Here is a 19,237-nt window from a genome sequence, read left to right on the forward strand (position 1 = left end):
CTACTCTTTTTCCATTCTTCCACTACACCTTTAGGATTCGGGCGCACAAATTATCAGGTCGCCCTATCCCGCGCGTGGATCGTCACTCCCTTGTCTCTTCCTTTTTCCATTCTCGCTTTTTTCTAGCACTCGCCGGACGCCTTACCCCCAAAATCCGATCCGGCTTCCCATCTGTCACATCCACGGACCGCGCGACAGGAAATTCTTCTTCTTCATACTGGTCAGGGCTCCGGCTAATTATGACGGCGCCATGTCCGACGATTCAGCCAACCAACATTTCCGCGGACAGGTCCGCTCCTGGGGCACAGCCAACAAGCCCAACGGCCGCGAAGGCGACGTGAACGAGAACTCGCCTCTTCTTTCAAATGGCAACCACTCGGGAACCCACGATAGCCACATTGTCAACGGCGACGGCGGCAACAAGACCCTGAAGTTCCTCTTCAACGCGACACAGACACCCGGCACCGACAGCCCCAATGCCGCCGTAAGATACTCATCGCACGCCTGGCATGTCACCAAGGTGTCGCTCCTCAGCAGTAAGTTCAATCATGCGATATAGCGTTACTATGCGCCGCCGTGTGCTAACAGACCGTTCTCTCTCAGACTATGTCAACTTCCTGCTTGTCATGGTGCCTATTGGCATTGTGGCCGGAAAGTTGCACTGGAGCCCAGTCGCCGTCTTCACCATTAATTTCTTCGCCATTATCCCCCTCGCTGCTGTTCTGTCCTTTGCAACTGAGCAAATTTCGATGAAGCTGGGCGAGGCCCTCGGAGGCCTGCTCAACGCTACCTTTGGAAACGCCGTCGAGCTGATCGTCAGCATTGTCGCCTTGAAGGAGGGTCAAATCGAGGTTGTCCAGTCATCTATGCTAGGCTCCATTCTCTCTAACCTGCTGCTTGTCATGGGCATGTGCTTCTTCTTTGGTGGAATTGTCAACATGCGCGACAGAGTTACTGGCCAGGGCATGGAACAGAGCTTCGCCTCTGCTACGGCGCAGACCACTTGCTCGCTGATGACGCTGTCATCAGCATCGCTGGTCATCCCCGCCACGGTAAGCCCTCCCGACAGGGTATGAAACCCCGCGCTTAATGACTAACAATGCCTCGTAGCTCTACTCGGTCCTCGACAAGGCCGAAAGCGCCGAGAAGGAGCACAGCATCTTGGTACTCTCCCGCGGCACAGCCATCATCCTGCTGTTGCTTTATGTCTTGTACCTCTGGTTCCAGCTGCGCACTCACCCCAACCTCTTCGATGCCGAGACCCAGCACCACCACGAGGAGGAGGTTGAGGAGCCGATCATGGGCCCTATTGCGGCGGCCGTCGTTCTCGTCGTTACCACTGTCCTCGTCGCCATCTGCGCCGATTACCTCGTCGAAAGCATCGATCCCATTGTCGAAACCGCCCACATCAGCAAGAATTTCATTGGTCTCATTCTTATCCCCATCGTCGGTAACGCGGCAGAGCACGTCACAGCCGTCGTTGTTGCTATCCGCAACAAGATGGACCTTGCTATGGGTGTTGCCATTGGCTCTAGCATCCAGATCGCCCTTCTCGTTACCCCGTTCTTGGTCATCCTCGGATGGGCTGTTCTCGACAAGCCCATGACTCTCCACTTTGAGACTTTCGAGACTGTCGCCTTCGCATTCTCCGTGCTGGTCGTTACGTACACTGTCCAGGACGGCAAGTCCAACTACTTGGAGGGCGCCATGTTGCTTGGCCTGTACATCATTATCGCCTTGGCCTTCTATGTCAGCCCTAGCGACGCTATCGATCGGGTGCTGTCCGTTGTTCAGGGTTGAGGTAACTAAGCGCTGGAAATGCCAAAAGTTGCAAAAAAGCAATTCGCAAGGCGCTGTCCACCCGACTGCCTTGTATACGTCAGCAAACAACCCAAGCCTACCACCATGTTCGAGTAGGCGTCTTGGCGCTGTGTCGATTACGGGACAATACCCAACAGTCACATCGAGCCCACAGACACCGAGTGACTGAACAATCTATCTTTGGGGATGATGCGCCCCCGGTGCGCATTTCCCTTGTGTACGTAGTCCGAACTGTATTATATTCCCTTGGTGTGGCTTTTTTCGTTTGTGAGGCCAAGGTTTTAGGTCTCTCCGCAGAAACGGAGAAAATTGAACGGAGCAAAGGAACAGAGAAAGAAAGAAAAAATCATTGGTTCGCAAGGTCCGTAATCGCTAGTCTTTGTTCCGAATAAGAGAGAATATATACCACTATTGTCTGAAGAACCAAGAATTGCACTTTTTTGTATTTGCCTTTGACGCCTTGAACTATGACCCTGGAGATAGAGAGTGCCGTGACATGATCTATCTGGGGTAGTAGCATGTAATAATAAGAAAATAGGTTGTCTCAACACCCAGTGTCCCACCCCTCTGCTTTTCTAGTCCCCGAAAAACCTCTTTACATTGTCGGTCTGGACATGGGAGCAATGATACCCTGCTTCTTGAGCACGCGCGGCTTGACCGCCGCCTGGTGAGATTCCTTGGTGACCCATTCCGGACCCATGGGCAGGCGGATCGAGCGCTCGTACTGCTCCTTGGACTCGAACTGGTGAGGGAGCTGTGTTGCGAGGTACTTGTCGTTCTATGAAACGATATTAGGAATGAATTTTCACTTTGAGAGATGGAAGTATCGAAACAAGAGATGAGGGAAAGGAGAGAGATGCCACAGATAGTCTGGAAATAAGGGGGGGGGGGGGGAATGCATACCTTTTTAACGCGCTTCTCGCTGATGATAACCCTCTCCAACTTGGCATCCTTGCGGTTCGCCTTCTTGACGCCCTCGACCTTTGTAACGAACCGGCCCTGCTGGCGCTTCTTCTCGCGCGCGCTCACGCCGTCGCCGACCCAGCCGCCCCAGCCGGGGAGCGTGTTGTCGACAATCTTGTCGTCGTCTGCGGTCTGGATGGCTTCTTTTTCGCGCGCGAAATCGACGACTACGTCGTCGCCCGCGAAGGCTTTGTCCATCTGGGAGATGTCGCGAATGGCGAGGGGCAGGTGGGAGTCGGGGGAGTCCGAGTCGGAGTCTTCGGAGGAGGAGGTGTCGGCTGCTGATGTTGCTTTCTTGTTTGCTTTTGACTTTGATTTGGGCTTGGAGGAGGAGGCTGTGATGGCGAGGGAGTTGTCTAGGTCCTCTACGCGCGCGCCGCTGGATTTGCCGCCCGTCTTTGCGGATTTCTTGCGCGGGCCCGAGGACCAGGCCGAGCCCGTCGTCGAGGGCTCGGCTGTGAGGGAGTAGCCCGTGTTGACGGCGCTGTTGTTGAGCGCATCGTCTCCGTCTTCCATGTCAACGTCAGCACCCCGGGCGGCAGCGGCGGCGGCCTTCTTTTGCTTCCTCGACAGCGCTGGGGCCGAGACGGCGGGCTGCGCGGCGCTGCCGTACTTCTTGCGCCCCACCTCCGTGACCTCGTCTTCCTCCTCGTCATCGCTGCCGCCCGAGTCCAGGTCCCGACGGATCTGCGCAATGAGCTCGTCGTTTGCCTTCTTCTGCTGCGCCTCGGCCTTTTGCATGAACTTCATCTTCATCAGGTCGGACTTGGGGCCGTCGTCCTCTTCGTTGTCGATGCTCTCGAGCTGTTTCAGGAGTCTCCTGTTCTCCTTTCCGCTGCGGTGGCCGGTGCCCTCCCCGTCTTCGGATCCGTCCTCGCTGTCGCTGTCCTCTTCCTCCTCTTCCTCGTCAGAATCGCCCGTCCGGCCCTCCTTGCGCCGCCTCAGCTCCTCCTCGCGGCGCGCCATATCGTGCAGACCCGCGCGATACTCGTCGTCCCAGACGGCGCGCTTGTTGGACGACCCCAGCTTGGCCCACTTGGAATCTCTGTGTCTCGCGCCGACGCGCTCCAGCACCCGCGCGCGGTCCTGGGCATCCCGCTCGGCCTCGGAGTCGACCTCGACGTCGCCGTTCTCGGCCATGGCCTCCTTGAGCTTCGCCGCCTCGCGCTCCTTCTCCTTGCGGTGGACGCGGTGGTACGCCTTGGACTTGATCTTCTTGATGCGCGCCGCGCGCTTCGTCTCGCGCGAGGCGAGCTCCCTCTCGCGCCGGCGCTGGTGGATCATGTCCTGCAGCTCCTCCTTTGACATGCCCTCCTCCCTCTCGGCCTTCGCGCGCGCGTTCTCCTCCTGCTTGTTCATCGCCAGACCAGACGCCTGCATGATGTTGAGGATCGTCTGCTCGAGCTCGTTGCCCGTCGAGTTCTTGGCCGTGATGGCCTGCAACTCGCGGTTGTCGAGCCCCTCGTCGGCGGCGTTCTGCGGCAGCGGGAAGACGAGGTGGTCGGCGCGGCGGTTCTGCTTCACCGTCTCCTGCCACCGGCCGATGGTCTCGCTCGTCTTCTCGTAGGCCGCCGCGCGCGCGAGGCGGTCTTGCTGGCGCTTGTACAGGGGCACCTCGAGCTTCTTGCCCGCGCCGGGGCGGGACGCTTCTTTTTCTTCTTTGGCCATGAGCTTGACGGATTTCCGCATCTGCGCGTCCTTGACGCCGGACAGGCCGAGGTCCTTGAAGCTGATCTTTTGCTTTTGCTTTGTGGGGGCGGCATCCTGGTCTTCGTCGTCACCACCAAAATTGGCGATGAACTTTTGGAGATCGCCGAGTTTGGAGGGGTCCGCTTCCTGGTCGTCTTCGTCCTCGTCTGAGGAGGGCGGGCTCTCGGCCTCGGAGTCTGAGGCGTCCGAGTCGTCTTGGCCGTCCTGGTCTGCCATGGACTTGTCGGACTCGTACTCGTCGAGGGCTTGGGCCAGGTCTATCGCGTCCTCGCCAAGGGACTCATCGTCATCTTCGTCGTCTTCCTCTTCTGAATCGTCCTGTGTAATCTCAGTCAGCTGTGGAAGCTCTCTCGTGGGCATATCAAAACGCTCTGTTCGCCACCCACCTGGTTCTTCTTCTTGCCCTTGCTACCGCTGAATGCGTAACCCTGGAAATCCTCGTGATCGCTATCGCCAAAGGCCTCGTCACTGTCGAGCTCCGAATCCTCGTCTTCGTTAACGCCGTAGTGCCACTCGTTTCCGTCGCTGTCGCTCTGGTACTCGTCGGAGTCACCGCCTGCGCCGCCAGCAGATGGCTTGGCCTTCTTTCGCCTGGGCTGGTCGTCGTCCTCGTCTTCGTCGTCCTCTCCATCTTCGTCGTCATCGTCGTCGGCGGCGCGGCGCTTTTTCCTAGCCTCCGGTGCGGCTTCGATCTCGCGGAAGCGTGGAGTGCGCTTCTCCTTGGGCGCGTACAGCTCGGAAGCGGTGGTGAAGGCGTCGAGGGCCTTGACTTGGGCCTTGTTCTTCGACTTGCGGAAGGTCTTTGCCGCCGGCTTGCTGGAGAGCAGAGGTCGGCCGTGGGCTTGCCGCCCATGGGAATGCCTTCCGGGGGGCATCTTGTGTGTACAAAGTAGACGAAAATTAGGTGTTGACTTTGGTTGCGAAAGAAGTGACGCCGAAACAAAAGTTGAAAAGTCGTCGACCGTGTCCCGCCTCAGCTCGGATTGCAGCGCACACACACAGTTCGTGGTTCCCCAAAGCAGCGAGCATGGGCAACTTTTTCAAATTCTGCCATAGTGGGCGCAAGGCGGTGAGCTAGAAATTTACAGCGGGGCACACTCCAAGACCCGGACCCCTGCTCGATTGTCAAAGTGTTGGATTCCAGTGGTCTCCAGTTTTCTGTTCCGCGCCGCTGCCCACCGGCGTCCACTGACCGTCCAGGCCGACTCCAGAGTCCAGGGGACCTTTGCGCGATCGAACGAGTGGGCCCACTTTCCACACTGATCAAGCCGAAGGGACCCGGAACTGACCAGCCAGGGAAGTCCGACCACTCGGCTGCCCTGGATTTCCAAAATAATTTATTCTATGATTCATTTATACCTACAACGTCCACACCTCCACCTCCAATTGCACTCTGGAAACACCACCAACACCACCACCACCACCAGTATGGCGTCGTTCGCACCAGGCCTGCGGAGGCTCGCCGTGAGGGCATCCCCCTCGCTCTTCGTGTGCCGCCAATGCCAGCGCCAACAGCCGCAATGGCGCTCGTCCCCGTCCCGCGTCCTCGACACCATCGTACGATCTCAGCAGCAGACCCGGAGCTTCACCCAGACCAAGGCGCCGCTCAACTTTAGCAGCAACGCCGTCATTGCAGACAAGCCGTCCGTCTCGATCGCAGCGCAGGCTGTGGCCAAGGCCAAGAAGGCCACCAAGAAAAGGGCGTGGCCTGAGACGAACTCCAAGTCTGTGGGATACTGGCTCGTCGGCAGCGCTGTCAGCGTCTTTGGCATCGTCGTCTGGGGTGGCCTCACACGACTGACTGAATCTGGGTAACGATAATTCCCCCCTCCTGTTCTTGGACTGCTTCCCAGGGACACTGCAGCTAACCCCTTTCCAATGCAGCTTGAGCATCACCGAATGGCGTCCCGTAACCGGCTCCATGCCCCCGATGAACCAGGAAGACTGGGAATCCGAGTTCGAAAAGTACCGCGCCTCCCCCGAATTCAAGCTCCTCAACCCGCACATGGACCTGGCCGAGTTCAAAAAGATTTACTTCATGGAGTGGTCCCACCGCCTCTGGGGCCGCTTCATCGGAATGTCCTTTGTCCTGCCCACCCTCTACTTCATCGCCCGCCGCCGCGTCACCCCCAAGATGGCCGTCAACCTCTGCGGCATCTCCTGCCTCATCGCCTTCCAGGGCTTCATCGGCTGGTGGATGGTGAAATCCGGCCTCAAGGACGACCTCTTCGCCCCCGGCTCCCACCCGCGCGTCTCCCAGTACCGCCTGACCGCCCACCTCGCCACGGCCTTCGTCTGCTACTCCTGGATGCTCCTGTCCGCCCTCACCGTCTTCCGCACCCGCCGCCTGCTCGCCGACCCCGCCGCCGCCAACAAGGCCCTCGCCGCCCTCCGCAACCCGGCCATCAAGACCTTCCGCCGCCTCTCCTTCGCCCTCGTCGCCCTCGTCTTCACCACCGCCATGTCCGGCGCTCTCGTCGCCGGCCTCGACGCAGGCCTCATCTACAACGAGTTCCCCTACATGGGCCTCGGCCTGACCCCGCCCTCGGGCGAGCTCTGGGACAAGTTCTACTCCCGCAAGGAGGACGGCTCCGACCTCTGGTGGCGCAACATGCTCGAGAACCCTAGCACCGTCCAGCTCGACCACCGCATCCTCGCCATGACCACTCTCTGCTCCATCCTCTCCCTCTTCGCCTACTCCCGCACCCGCCGCGTTGCCGCCGCCCTCCCCGCCAACGTCAAGAAGGGCGTCCTCGGCACCGTCCACCTCGTCCTCATGCAGGCCGCCCTCGGCATCAGCACTCTGATCTACATTGTCCCCGTGCCCTTGGCCGCGGCGCACCAGGCCGGCGCCTTGGCGCTGCTCTCTGGTGCCTTGGTCCTTGGACACCGTCTGCGCGTGCCAAAGTCAACCCTGGCCATGATCCAGAAGCGGATGAAGGCCAAGGCGAAGGCTATCAAGTACAGCAGGCGTTCCTAGGCCCGAGTCCATTATCCCAATGGCTTGCGGTTTGCTCCCTACAGAGTTACAGTTTTACATTGTTTGGTTTAACTGCATTTTGGCAGCGACAGCATTTTTTGCATTATGGCACGTACGATACACACAAAAGCAAGTAGATATGTATAACATTGTAGCAACAACGGATGGACACAGCCAGCCCTTTGAGGCGGTCATCATGTACCTCGAATCTATCCCATTCAAAAACATTTTGTTCATTTTTTTCGTAATAGAAGCTCAACTCTAGACTATGGAACGTCTGCCGGATATCACTGGGGGCGTACACTTTCTCTTTTTATCTTCTCCGCGTGCGTCACTTGTAGACAATCATACAGGGCGATTCGTCTTGACATCCGATCCCAGCCATATTGAGAACTCTCTATTTGTGGGCTGTGATGCATTATTAGCCTCAAAATTTCGCTGCAGCGGAAAGCAATCAAGACTTACCAATTCCCTCCTCGGGAACAGGCTTGACGCCGACGACCTCAGCCGCGGAGGCCTTCTTCTCACCCTGCTTCTCCTCCTTCATGAAGGGGAAGGCAAGCACCTCACGGATGCTGTAGTTGTCGGTCAAGAACATGACCATTCTGTCGATACCCATACCCCAGCCACCGGTAGGCGGCAGACCGTACTCAAGAGACATGCAGAAGTTCTCGTCAATGAGCTGGGCCTCGTCGTCACCCTGGTCCTTCTGGCGGGCCTGCTCCTCGAAGCGCAGTCTCTGGTCAAAGGGATCGTTCAACTCGGTGTAGGCGTTGACAATCTCCTTCTTGCACACAAAGGCCTCGAAGCGCTCGCACAGACCGGGAATGTCGCGGTGGTACTTGGCGAGAGGGCTCATGACTTGCGGGTGGCCGAAGATGAAGGAGGGGTTGACGCACTGCTCCTCAATGTACTCGCCAACAAGCTTGTCGATCATGCGGGCGTTGGTCAGGGGCGGTGAGCACTCGAGGTTCATCTTCTTGAGGACCTTCTGGAGGAACTCGTTGGTCTCGGCAGTGTGGAGCTGGTCGGCGGGAGGGAACTTCTCGCCCGTGGCCTTCTCGAGCTCGGGAATCATCTCAAAGCGCTTCCAGGGCTTCTCCCAGTTGACCTCGTAGACCTCACCGTGCTGGGTGTGGAACTTGGTCTTGTAGCCGCCAGTTACATGCTTGACAAGGCCGCTCACGAGCTCTTCGGTCAGGTCCATGATGTCATAGACGTCGGCAAAGGCTTGGTAGAACTCGCAGGTGGTGAACTCGGGGTTGTGCGTCAAGTCGATGCCCTCGTTTCTGAATTGACGGCCAAGCTCGTAGACGCGGTGGAGGCCACCGACGACGAGCTCCTTGAGGTAGAGCTCAGGAGCGATTCTCATGAACATTTGCATGTCGAGGTCGTTGTGGTGGGTCTTGAAGGGGGCAGCGGTGGCACCTCCAGCGATGGGACCCATCATAGGCGTCTCGACCTCGATGAAGTCCCTGTCGTCGAAGAAACGTCTGATGTAGGTGACCATCTTGGATCTTGCGATAAGGATCTGGCGGCTCTTGTCGTTCATGATGAGATCAAGGTAACGCTTGCGGTGGCGCTCCTCGTGGTCCTTGAAGCCGTAGTACTCGTCGGGAAGGGTGTGCAGGCAGGGGGTAAGGAGAATGAACTCGGTCGCGAAGATGGAGAGCTCGCCCTCCTCGCCCTTCTCGATCTTGGACTTGGGTGCGGTACGGCCGGGGTATCCAATGATACCAACAATGTCACCTGTGCGCGGTCAGTATTTCATGCTTCTCACTCAGACAGAAAACTCAATGCTTGCCTCGGCGAAGGTGGACGTGCTGGTCCTCGAATGACGGGCTTCCCTCTGCAACCTCTTGCGCCTGGGCCATGACCTGGACCTTGACGCCCTCGGCACGGATATCGTAGAAGAAGAGCTTGTTGCCGGAGGCACGCTTGTTGTAGATACGAGCGCCCACGCGGACGACCTTCTCCTTGTCATGCTCGCCAGACTTGAGGTGACCAAAGTCCTTGACAAAGTTGCGCAAGTCGTAGTCGGCTGCAACGATATCAGTATAAAAGTCAAGGGATAATGGTGTTTGCAGATCTCACTGTGGAACTTGTGGGGGTAAGGGTTGGGAGACTTGGTCTCGCGCAGCCTATCGTCATATTGTCAGCCTATACAACCGCTTCTTCGTCTCCGTGGGAAATACGCACTTGTTGATGGCGCGGGATCGGTTCTCGAAGTACTGGCTGGGGTCCAGGTTCTTCTCGTCGGCCTCGGCGTTGCCCTTCTTGGCAGCAGCAGGCTTGGGAGGGGCAGCGGCGGCCTTCGCAGCCTTAGCAGCCTCTCTTTCGCGGGCCTTCTGGCGCTTCTTCAGCTCCGTCTTGGAGACCATCTCGCCGGTGACCTCATCCTTGAGAAGCTTGGCAGTCTCCTCGACCTTGAGGTCCTTGACCTGCTCGGTGGGGGGTTCGGGAGCACTTGAGTCGGCCATGATTGCGGTTTGCTGTGTCCACAAGATGTTTGTCAGGAAACAGAATCTGGGGGAGGGTGTGCGGGGGAATTCCCGTCGTTAAATCAGGGAACGGAGGTTGACTCACCAAATTTGTCTTGCGTCTCGCGATCGAAGTTTTACCAGTCAAAATTATTTAATGCCGGGACGAGGGGCAGCAGTGCATTGGCTACGGCGGGGTAGTGCCATTGACTCATTTGCCCTGACTCACCGCCTTCGATGGAGGGGCAGAGCGACCTGCGGGGGGAGGGGTGCTTTCCCTGCCAGGCGGGCTGTGCCACGATAAGCTCAGCACTGTATTCTCGCACTGCTACCCCTGAGCCCCTGAATGGAGTCCACGATGCTGCAAGAGCGGTCTCACTTAAGTCCCAGGGCCCAGAGAGATGGTCTAGTATACTTTGCGTGCTTCTGTAGATACTGAAATCTCTGAGGTAGATGTGTCTTGTTCAATGATTATCCTATTCCAACGATGCGTTGTCATTTGGCTTGACCTAGCCAGACGGATGCAAAGCCCCACGGTCAACTATTCTGCAAAATATCAGAGCGTAATACATGGGTGTAAGTACACCTGGCAAGTGCATCATATGATATCTATGAGTTCATTCTTCGCCCGTCATCATGACTATTGTATGCCACAGTCAGTCAAATGAGCAGACACCAGCTACGGCCGCATGAGGACGAGTCCAAGACGGATACATTTGAACCTCAAGTCATTGATAATTTCGTAAAACACTACTGCTATGAATATACATGTGTCTTGAAAGCAGTCATTCCTCAGGGTCTGGAGGATGGAAGAGATTGGCAGCATCTGGACATGAGCTGAGTCTTGAACCTGGCTTAAGGTATCTGGCACGAACAAGATATGCGTATGGATACAAATTTTACATGACCTTTAAATCACAGAATAACCAAGCCAGAGTCCCTGGATCAGGTAGGTCGAAATTCAGGAAAGACACACACGAGCATTGGATGGGAAAGGAGACTGCGTTAGCCACCGAAACGATACAAGAAGTGGGCAATTATTTCGCTGGGTAGACAAGCTAAATTCCTACGAATCATATGCGTATTTCTGCATGAGCTCCTTTAAACGATCCAGAGGCAATTCCTCGACTGTGTGTCCCAAAAAGCCCTTCAAGGTCTCGGCCGAAGACAAGGCGTTGTAGATGCTCTCCTCCGTCGCATCCGCCGCCGCCTCCAGAAGCGCATTGATACTCGTGTCGTCAACCGACTCAACCTTGAGCGCCTTGGCCTTGAACGGGTCCACCTCCTGCGTCTCCGTCGTCAGCGTCTGTACGGGAATGCGATTGCCCGTAGAGAAGGCGAGGAAGATGTCGCCCGAGGGGTTATGCCCGTAGCCGCCGACCCGCGCCAGCCCGACGGTGGCCCTCTTGGCGAGCCGCTGGCACTGAATGGGCGTCAGGGGCGCGTCGGTGGCGATGGTGACGATGATGGAGCCGTCCTTCTTGTCCTTGTGCGCCATGACCTCGGCCAGCGTGTCCTTCTTCTCCTTTGCGAGAGTGCGGCCGACGGGGAAGCCGCCGATGCGGAGGTGGGCCGCCCTGCCGTAGTTAGCCTGCACGAGGGCGGCGACGGTGTAGCTCGTCTCCTTGCCCTCGCTGTCGATCCCGGGCACGACGCGGGACGAGGATCCGGTGCCGCCCTTGAACCAGTGGCAGATCATGCCCGTGCCGCCGCCCGTGTTGCCCTCGGGCACGGGGTCGTCCGTCACGGACTCGATTCCCTTTGCGACGTGTGCGGATGTTACAGCCAATTTGGAGATGTCGTTGAGGAACCCGTCAAAGGTCTCGCCGACGACGGGTAGCAGGAACCATTCGATTTCCCCGTTCTCGTTGGAGTAGTGCTTGATGGCGTACTCGTAGATGCCACGGTACGCGTCGCCCACCGAGAAGGAGTTGGTTAACACGATGGGGCTGGCGAGGAGACCAGTCTCCTCGATCCAGTGGGATCCGGTCAGCTCTCCGGAGCCGTTGAAGCGGAAGATGCCGGCGTAGCAGGCCTCCTTGAACCATTCCCGGCGGGGGAGGATGACTGTTACGCCCGTGTTGACTCCCTCCTCTGTGCGGATGCTCTGCGTTGAGGCGAGGACGCCGGGAACATCGGTAATGGAGTTCTTGGGTCCCGCCGGCCATCTTCCGAGGTCGAGGTTGGGTAGGACATCGCGGATGCGGCCGCGAGGAGTTGATTGTGTAGCCATCTCGTGGAATCAGTTGAGTTGCTGTAGAGTGGAAGTTGAAAGTGAGAAGTCAGACAACTCTGTTCTTAAGGTTCCATTTATAGAGCCGCAACCACAGTCTTTATACATCTTCGCAATCGTAGAAGCATCGTGGTCAGCAAACGTAAGTGGCGTGTCGCAATATTGTAAACGTTCGAGTTCCATTTTCTTTCTTCGCCGATGAAGGATCGAATGGCATCCACCAATTGACCAAGGCCGCATCAGCATGAGAGGATATCATCATGGATCCATTGGCCAATTGCGTTGTCGAACGAAGTCCGAGCCAGAACTTTTACGAATGCCTGGAGATCGCGCGTGGTTTCACTTCCTTCGGCCAGCTTCTTTGGGCAGGTGGATTTGGCACAAGTGGTGCCGCTACCTCACTGTGGACGTAACTCCGCTTACGTTGCGGTGTCAGCGCGGGCTAACCATCCGTGTGTACTCGCGTTTCTGACGTTCAATGCTGACGGTGTTTAAATCCCTCCATGGGCCGTCGACAGCAGCCTAGAACCAGGCATCTTTCAAAGATAAATACTGTACTCAATGGGCCCAAGGTAAGGTGATGAATCAATGCGGACGGAAAAGGGAGGTAATCAGGTACATGTACCTCGGCAAACGGGCCCCACACACAGATCGCTCGGCCGGCAAGTGGGGTCCGAATGCGGGGAAGCTGCTCCAACCCCCGGAGTGACCATCATTACCAAGCTCCCTGTCCAGTCTGAGAGCCCTGTGCGGAGGAGGCGCGGGACTTCAAATCCGACATCGCTTTCTCTCACATAGCCTTGCAGCAGCTTCATCACACACCTTCTCTCCTGTTTTCTCACATCTTGCGTAGAGTGAAGCGTCCTATCAGCCGTCAACTTATAGACTGTCCGGTGCAACCATTCCATTGACCGCTCACATATTCTTTCACAGTTAACCATGACGCCCTCACTTCGGGTCATCCCCAACGTAAGCAGTTGCTCCCCTCTCGAGACAGATCCCTCACTCACACAAGATCGCAGGCGGCGTCTCGTGCCGTATCCCTCTTGCGGACAATCCAGGCACATCCGCCATCATGCCCCTGCCATACCAACCCCGGCCATCACCACCACCACAACCCTTTGAACTTCACACCGAGACCCCTCCGGACGAGCAACAAACGCGGCTATGCCACCCCCGTAGACGGCCCGCAGAAGGAGTACGCTTTTGAGATGGCCGCCTCCTCCATCCGCTTCGGCCCCGGCTCCACGCAAGAGGTCGGCATGGACTTTGCCAACATGGGCGCCAAGCGCGTGGCCGTCGTCACGGACCCCGTCGTCGACGGCCTCTTCGCCATGCAGCAGGTCCGCGAAGCCCTCGACCGCGAGGGCATCAACTACAAGGTCTACAACCAGACCCGCGTAGAGCCCAAGGACAGCAGCATCCGCGAGGCCATTGACTGGGCCCGTCCCTTTGCGCCCGATGCCTTCCTCGCCGTCGGCGGCGGCTCCGTCATCGACACCGCCAAGCTGATGAACCTGTACTCGTGCTACCCCGAGGCTCCCTTCCTCGACTTCGTCAACGCGCCCCTCGGCAACGGACGCCCCGTGGACAAGGCCTTGAAGCCGCTGATTGCCGTGCCCACCACCGCGGGAACGGGCTCCGAGACCACGGGCACCGCCATCTTCGACCTGGTTTCCAAGCGTGCCAAGACGGGCGTCGCTCACCGCAATCTGAAGCCCACTCTCGGAATCTGTGACCCGCTCAACACCCGCACGATGCCCTCGGCCGTGAAAGCCGCCTCCGGGCTTGACGTACTTTGCCACTCCCTTGAATCGTGGACGGCGATCCCCTACCACGAGCGTACGCCCCGGCCCAAGAACCCCATTTTGAGACCCGCGTACCAGGGCGCCAACCCCATTAGTGACGTCTTCTCGTTCCATGCGCTGAGAGCCACGGTGAAGTACCTGCCCCGTGCCGTCAAGAACCCCGACGACTATGAGGCGCAAAGCGAGATGCTGCTCGCCGCGACTCTCGCCGGCGTCGGTTTCGGCAATGCCGGCGTCCATCTCTGCCACGGTACGTTCCTCAAAGTACACCCCTTACGAGAATTCCTCCCCTAATGTGAGATAACACAGGCATGTCATACCCCATCTCGGGCCAGAACCCGGGCTACCAGCACGCGGGATACAAGGTCTCCTACCCCATCATCCCGCACGGGGTTTCCGTGGCCGTCACAGCGCCCGCCGTCTTCCGCTTCACGGGCGCCTCCAACCCTGAGCGTCATCTCCAGGCGGCCGAGGCTTTTGGCGTCGACGTCTCGCGCGTGCGCAAGGAGGACGCTGGAAAGGTCCTGGCCGACGCGCTGACCAAGTTCTTGGCGGACCTGGGCGATCAGCCGGCCGGTATCAAGGAATTGGGCTTCGGTACGGAACACCTGGACGACCTTGTCGAGGGTACAATTCCGCAGGCTAGAGTGTTGATGCTGGCGCCTGGGTTGGAGACGGAGTTGCAGAAGGAGAGGGAGCAGCTGAGGGGTTTGTTTGAGGCTTCTTTGGTGCACTCGTAAAGTCTGGGACTGGTGAACCGTGTGTACTGGGCAGTGATAGGGGCCAGGATATAATCATGGAATTAAAAAGAAATTGAGTAATTCAGGTAGTGAGCAATCACCTTTTTGCATTGTTTTCTCGCTTTTTTGTCTTTGGGTCGATGATTTTTGGCATCAGTCCCTCATCTGTCTTACGTTGAGGTTGATCCTCTTGTTCTGCATCCAGCCCTTCCACTCTTCGTACTTTCCATCTTCTGCCGGCCAGTCAGCCAAGTAATCAGGGCAAGTACCCTTCATGACCTTGGGCACGCCGTGCCACGCAAACCGTGAGTCCTTGGTCATGTAGATGGCGTCGCCGGAGCGGATGCGGAGAAGCAGGTACTCCTTCCCCGTCGCCCTCGCCTCGTCCGAGATCTTGTCCGGCTCGTTGGGCGCAATCATGAAGAGGCCGTCGCAGCCGAAGCTCAGGCTGACGAGACCCTTGTCCGTCTCCTCGCTGACGTCGCGGTGCATCATCATCGTGTCACCGGGCGTGTAGAAGTTGACGATGGCGGCCTGGGCCAGGGTCTCGGGGAAGATGGTCTCGAGAAAGTTGGCAATGTCGGACGGGAACTGTGGCGGGCGCTCTTCTGGGTAGATGCGGTTCGTCCAGTCGTACTGGCCGCCTAGCGTGACCCAGTGAAGACGGCGCTCCATGACCTGCTTGATGGATAAGGGCTTGTGGACGGAGGGGTCCTTGGGGGTGAATATGGGTGTTGGCTCGGGCGGGTATGAGAAGAAGGATTCGGCGGACCCGTCTTGGGCCTTTGGGTAGGGCAGGTCATAGTGCAGGTGAAGATTGGTTTGGTGTGTTGGGACGCTGAGATCTCGGTTGATCATCAATGAGAGCAGGGTCTTTTGTACTTTTGGAGGAACCAAATCCGGTACTATGAGAAGGCCTTGAGCGAATATGTTAGAAAACTTTCTACGTCTTGAGTTGTCTCGTTTCGGGCATCTACCTGGCAGAAGTGGGTGATATAAGATGGGAACTTCTTTGAGTAACGAGGTATCGACGGCATGCGGGCCCAAGTGTGAGAAAGCAGCGGCCAGCTGCTCAACGGAAATCTTGCCAGCCTGTGAGAATTTCCCGGCTTGTTCTGGAGATCTCGGATCATCGAGAGAATCTCCATTTATGAGTTCTTTTTGGTCTGCTCTGGAGTATCCCTTCCACTGTGCCCGCATCGCCTCCGAGGGCTGCTCATGAGCGTCGAGCTCGACAATTTCAGCCGTCATGGTGAAGGGAGTGAATGGGTCTCGGAGGTGTATGAGGAAGCTGTATCGGTATTATAAAATAAAATGAGTGTTATTGGATTTTGTCGTCCATCAACGAATTATTCCAACTGGGTAATTTTCTCTCACGTCTCCTCTGTCTTCGCATCGTATGAGAATAATTGGTGACTCTACGGTACAAAATCAAGAGTGAGCCAGTCCGTGACCCCACCATCAGCAGTGACCTTATCGCTATCGGATAAAGGATAAGCTCGTTATCGAGGGGGGGTTCAACACAGCAGGTACGCGGGCAGCCCACCAATAACCAGGGGAGCCCAGGCCACCCTACCACCTTCCGCAGACGCGACCCTTCCCTCCAGCGGCCTTGGTTGGGTGAGATCAGATCGCGCCTTGTTTTTCTTCATTGCTAGTAAACAACGACAACGGATTGCAATTTTAGCACCACAAAACATCGCCCAATCCGCCAAACGAAAAACGCCCATCCCGCCTGGGCCTTTTGCGACCGACATCGACGACAACACCCCATGGAGATTCTCCCCTTGTAACGGCCCTTCGACCCTCGACTTTTCTGCGTTTCCCCCTCCTGCCTTTTTTCTTGTGGTGCATCTTTGTTGCCCCCCTGACGACGACAACGTTCCTCCCTTTGGACTCCCGTCTTTCACTCTCTGCCCCGGAGAGACCCTCAGCTGTGCCCCTCCACACTTCGAGGTGACCGACCACACAACGAACCTGAACCCACCCGAACAACAAAGGCCGTTCCGATCGTGACAACGTCCTTCGACATTCTTTGGACCACCCTGCGATCGGACTCAATCAATTCGCTTGTCTTTTTCCCTACGAATTGATCCCCCGGATAAATACGCCGCACTGCAACCATGGAGAACTACCAGAAGCTCGAGAAGATCGGTGAAGGTAAGCAAGCCCCAGACAACGCCATCCTGGACAGTCGACCTAGAATGGCATGACGCAACACCGGTCGGCTGCCACCTGTCACAAGTAAATACTGACTTGACCTTCTTTTTGCAGGTACCTACGGTGTCGTCTACAAGGCCCGAGACCTTCTCAATGGCGGTCGTATCGTGGCGCTGAAGAAGATTCGCTTGGAGGCCGAGGACGAGGGCGTCCCCTCCACCGCCATCCGCGAGATCTCCCTCCTCAAGGAGATGCGCGACCCCACCATCGTGCGCCTCTTCAACATTGTCCATGCCGATGGCCACAAGCTCTACCTCGTCTTCGAGTTCCTCGATCTCGACCTCAAGAAGTACATGGAGTCTCTCCCCGTCAACGATGGTGGTCGCGGCAAGGCCCTTCCCGAGGGCAGCTCCGAGTACCTTGGCCGCCTCGGCCTGGGCCAGAACGTCATCCAGAAGTTCATGTGGCAGCTCTGCGACGGCGTTCGCTACTGTCACTCCCACCGCATCCTTCATCGTGATCTCAAGCCCCAGAACCTGTTGATCGATAGAGACGGCAACCTGAAGCTGGCGGATTTCGGTCTCGCGCGCGCCTTCGGTGTCCCTCTGCGCACTTACACCCACGAGGTCGTCACCCTGTGGTATCGTGCCCCGGAGATTCTTCTTGGTGGACGCCAGTACTCCACCGGCGTCGACATGTGGTCCGTTGGCTGCATCTTTGCCGAGATGTGCACCCGCAAGCCTCTCTTCCCCGGCGACTCCGAGATTGACGAGATCTTCAAGATCTTCCGGTACGTGTTCCTGTCAAGCAGCCCCTGTTTCACCCTGTACCTGTCGCTAAACTTATCCGCAGCTCGCTCGGAACGCCGACCGAGGATGTCTGGCCCGGTGTCACGTCCTACCCTGACTTCAAGAGCTCCTTCCCTAAGTGGATCCGCGACGAGTCTCTGCCGCTTTGCACGAACCTTGATGCAGAGGGTCTTGAGCTTCTCGAGATGATGCTGGTGTATGACCCCGCTAGCCGCATCTCGGCCAAGGCCGCCTGCAACCACCCGTACTTTGAGACCTACCCCGACCAGCACTCTGGCCAGACCATCAGAAGCGGCGGCCGCATCAACGGACACTACGGCAACTAGGAGTTTCCCGTGGTCCAGCGCGCGGTTCCGATGCAGCATCAGCGCTTCGGCCGCTTCTAATCACATCACTTTTTGGTCCTTGCATTATACCTTCGTTACACAAGGGAGAGGGAAAGGGTTTTCTCTTCGGGGGCCGGCCTAGGGCAAACAGCAGACTCTATGATCAGTATCCTATCGGGTTTTCAGGATACTGCGAGACTATGCTTGTCTCCCTTTTGGTCATTGAAGGTTCACCTGCACAAAAGCAGGCTTTTACCATTCTATCCGCTGAAGGGGGCGGGACCATGGCCAACTGTGCATCAGGCCATGTTAGTAAGAGGTAACTGGGGAATCGTGGGTAACCGGTTCAGTTCGGCACTTGGCAGTTTGACACGTCTGCGGATGCAAGGATGCGCACAACAGTCACACATGATGGGTTGTCAGGGCATTCGGATATTGCGACGGGAAGAGATGATGTGTACGTCTCGACACTTTGCGTTTGGCTCAGCGGCACATTACACATCGTGGGACTTGATCATCAACCGGTTGTCCAGTCCATGTGCCACCAGACAACTGGGGGAGGCAGCCTTCCCCCAATATAACGAGAGAAAGAACAAGCAGAACAAAAACACCATCCCATACACAAACACAAAGGAGGACAACTTGACTTCTTCAATTTTCTTTTGTCGTAAATTTTAATGTACGGAGTAAGATGATGCATACGGTCGGTCTCGGTAGGGCAGGTTAATGGAACAAAAAAGACTCGTTTGGCATTCTGCCTTTTGCCGCTGAAAATAATGTCACAAGCAAGAATCATGGCCTGTCTTGTGTCTGTTTGAGGTTCATCTGAGGAAGAAAGGGGGGGGGGGGGGGGGGGGGGTAAAAAAATAAAAAAAAAATCTTGTTTTTTTCTTGCTTTGTGTAGTAGCAGAAAAAAAAAGAGACCCAGGTAGGGTTGTTGTTTGTTTTGTTTTTTGGGGGGGGTGGGGGGGGGGGGGGGGGGGGGGGGGGGGGGGGGGGCATCGACTCTTTGAAGAAATCGATGCTTCTAGACTTTGCTTTACGAGGTTTTGTTTTTGGCGTACGAGCTATCTCAATGCTTCTGTATAGTCTGGTTCCCGTCTCGTAGAGTTCGAACGGCGTCAAGACCCTTACTGCATAAGCTCCAGATCTATAGCTCGGTGGTGTGTTGAGACGAGACGGAACCCTTCGTGCATGAGAGCCTAGA

At 56.9% G+C, this 19,237-nt stretch overlaps 8 protein-coding genes across 8 annotated transcripts; 4 read left to right on the plus strand and 4 right to left on the minus strand.

Annotated features, from left to right (window-relative positions):
- Nucleotides 1-250: 250 nt before the first annotated feature.
- CABS01_06803 (calcium/proton exchanger) lies at nt 251-1,800 on the plus strand (the record flags this gene model as incomplete). Its single annotated transcript, XM_060540168.1, has 3 exons — nt 251-536; nt 604-1,052; nt 1,111-1,800. 3 exons carry the CDS (start codon nt 251-253, stop codon nt 1,798-1,800), a joined length of 1,425 nt encoding a protein of 474 aa, XP_060403852.1.
- A 616-nt stretch (nt 1,801-2,416) lies between these two features.
- On the minus strand, nt 2,417-5,369 carry CABS01_06804 (uncharacterized protein; the record flags this gene model as incomplete). The annotated part of the gene is made up of 3 exons (XM_060540169.1): nt 2,417-2,599; nt 2,725-4,812; nt 4,881-5,369. 3 exons carry the CDS (start codon nt 5,367-5,369, stop codon nt 2,417-2,419), a joined length of 2,760 nt encoding a protein of 919 aa, XP_060403853.1.
- Nucleotides 5,370-5,922: 553 nt separating this feature from the next.
- CABS01_06805 (cytochrome oxidase assembly protein) lies at nt 5,923-7,474 on the plus strand (the record flags this gene model as incomplete). The annotated part of the gene is made up of 2 exons (XM_060540170.1): nt 5,923-6,305; nt 6,379-7,474. 2 exons carry the CDS (start codon nt 5,923-5,925, stop codon nt 7,472-7,474), a joined length of 1,479 nt encoding a protein of 492 aa, XP_060403854.1.
- A 397-nt stretch (nt 7,475-7,871) lies between these two features.
- CABS01_06806 (lysyl-tRNA synthetase) lies at nt 7,872-9,954 on the minus strand (the record flags this gene model as incomplete). The annotated part of the gene is made up of 5 exons (XM_060540171.1): nt 7,872-7,882; nt 7,940-9,223; nt 9,375-9,515; nt 9,569-9,615; nt 9,674-9,954. The coding sequence occupies 5 exons, from the start codon at nt 9,952-9,954 to the stop codon at nt 7,872-7,874; spliced, it is 1,764 nt and encodes a 587-aa protein (XP_060403855.1).
- Nucleotides 9,955-11,020: 1,066 nt separating this feature from the next.
- Nucleotides 11,021-12,187, minus strand: CABS01_06807 (peptidase family S58; the record flags this gene model as incomplete). The annotated part of the gene is made up of 1 exon (XM_060540172.1): nt 11,021-12,187. One exon carries the CDS (start codon nt 12,185-12,187, stop codon nt 11,021-11,023), a length of 1,167 nt encoding a protein of 388 aa, XP_060403856.1.
- A 939-nt stretch (nt 12,188-13,126) lies between these two features.
- On the plus strand, nt 13,127-14,735 carry CABS01_06808 (iron-containing alcohol dehydrogenase; the record flags this gene model as incomplete). The annotated part of the gene is made up of 3 exons (XM_060540173.1): nt 13,127-13,156; nt 13,210-14,245; nt 14,305-14,735. The coding sequence occupies 3 exons, from the start codon at nt 13,127-13,129 to the stop codon at nt 14,733-14,735; spliced, it is 1,497 nt and encodes a 498-aa protein (XP_060403857.1).
- A 153-nt stretch (nt 14,736-14,888) lies between these two features.
- On the minus strand, nt 14,889-15,986 carry CABS01_06809 (alkylated DNA repair protein AlkB; the record flags this gene model as incomplete). The annotated part of the gene is made up of 2 exons (XM_060540174.1): nt 14,889-15,652; nt 15,713-15,986. 2 exons carry the CDS (start codon nt 15,984-15,986, stop codon nt 14,889-14,891), a joined length of 1,038 nt encoding a protein of 345 aa, XP_060403858.1.
- Nucleotides 15,987-16,858: 872 nt separating this feature from the next.
- On the plus strand, nt 16,859-18,030 carry CABS01_06810 (cell division control protein 2; the record flags this gene model as incomplete). Its single annotated transcript, XM_060540175.1, has 3 exons — nt 16,859-16,895; nt 17,010-17,685; nt 17,748-18,030. The coding sequence occupies 3 exons, from the start codon at nt 16,859-16,861 to the stop codon at nt 18,028-18,030; spliced, it is 996 nt and encodes a 331-aa protein (XP_060403859.1).
- Nucleotides 18,031-19,237: the final 1,207 nt, after the last annotated feature.

The sequence above is a fragment of the Colletotrichum abscissum genome, assembly GCF_030869225.1.
Source record: "Colletotrichum abscissum strain IMI 504890 chromosome Unknown Scaffold_14.1, whole genome shotgun sequence".
NCBI lineage: Eukaryota > Fungi > Ascomycota > Sordariomycetes > Glomerellales > Glomerellaceae > Colletotrichum > Colletotrichum abscissum.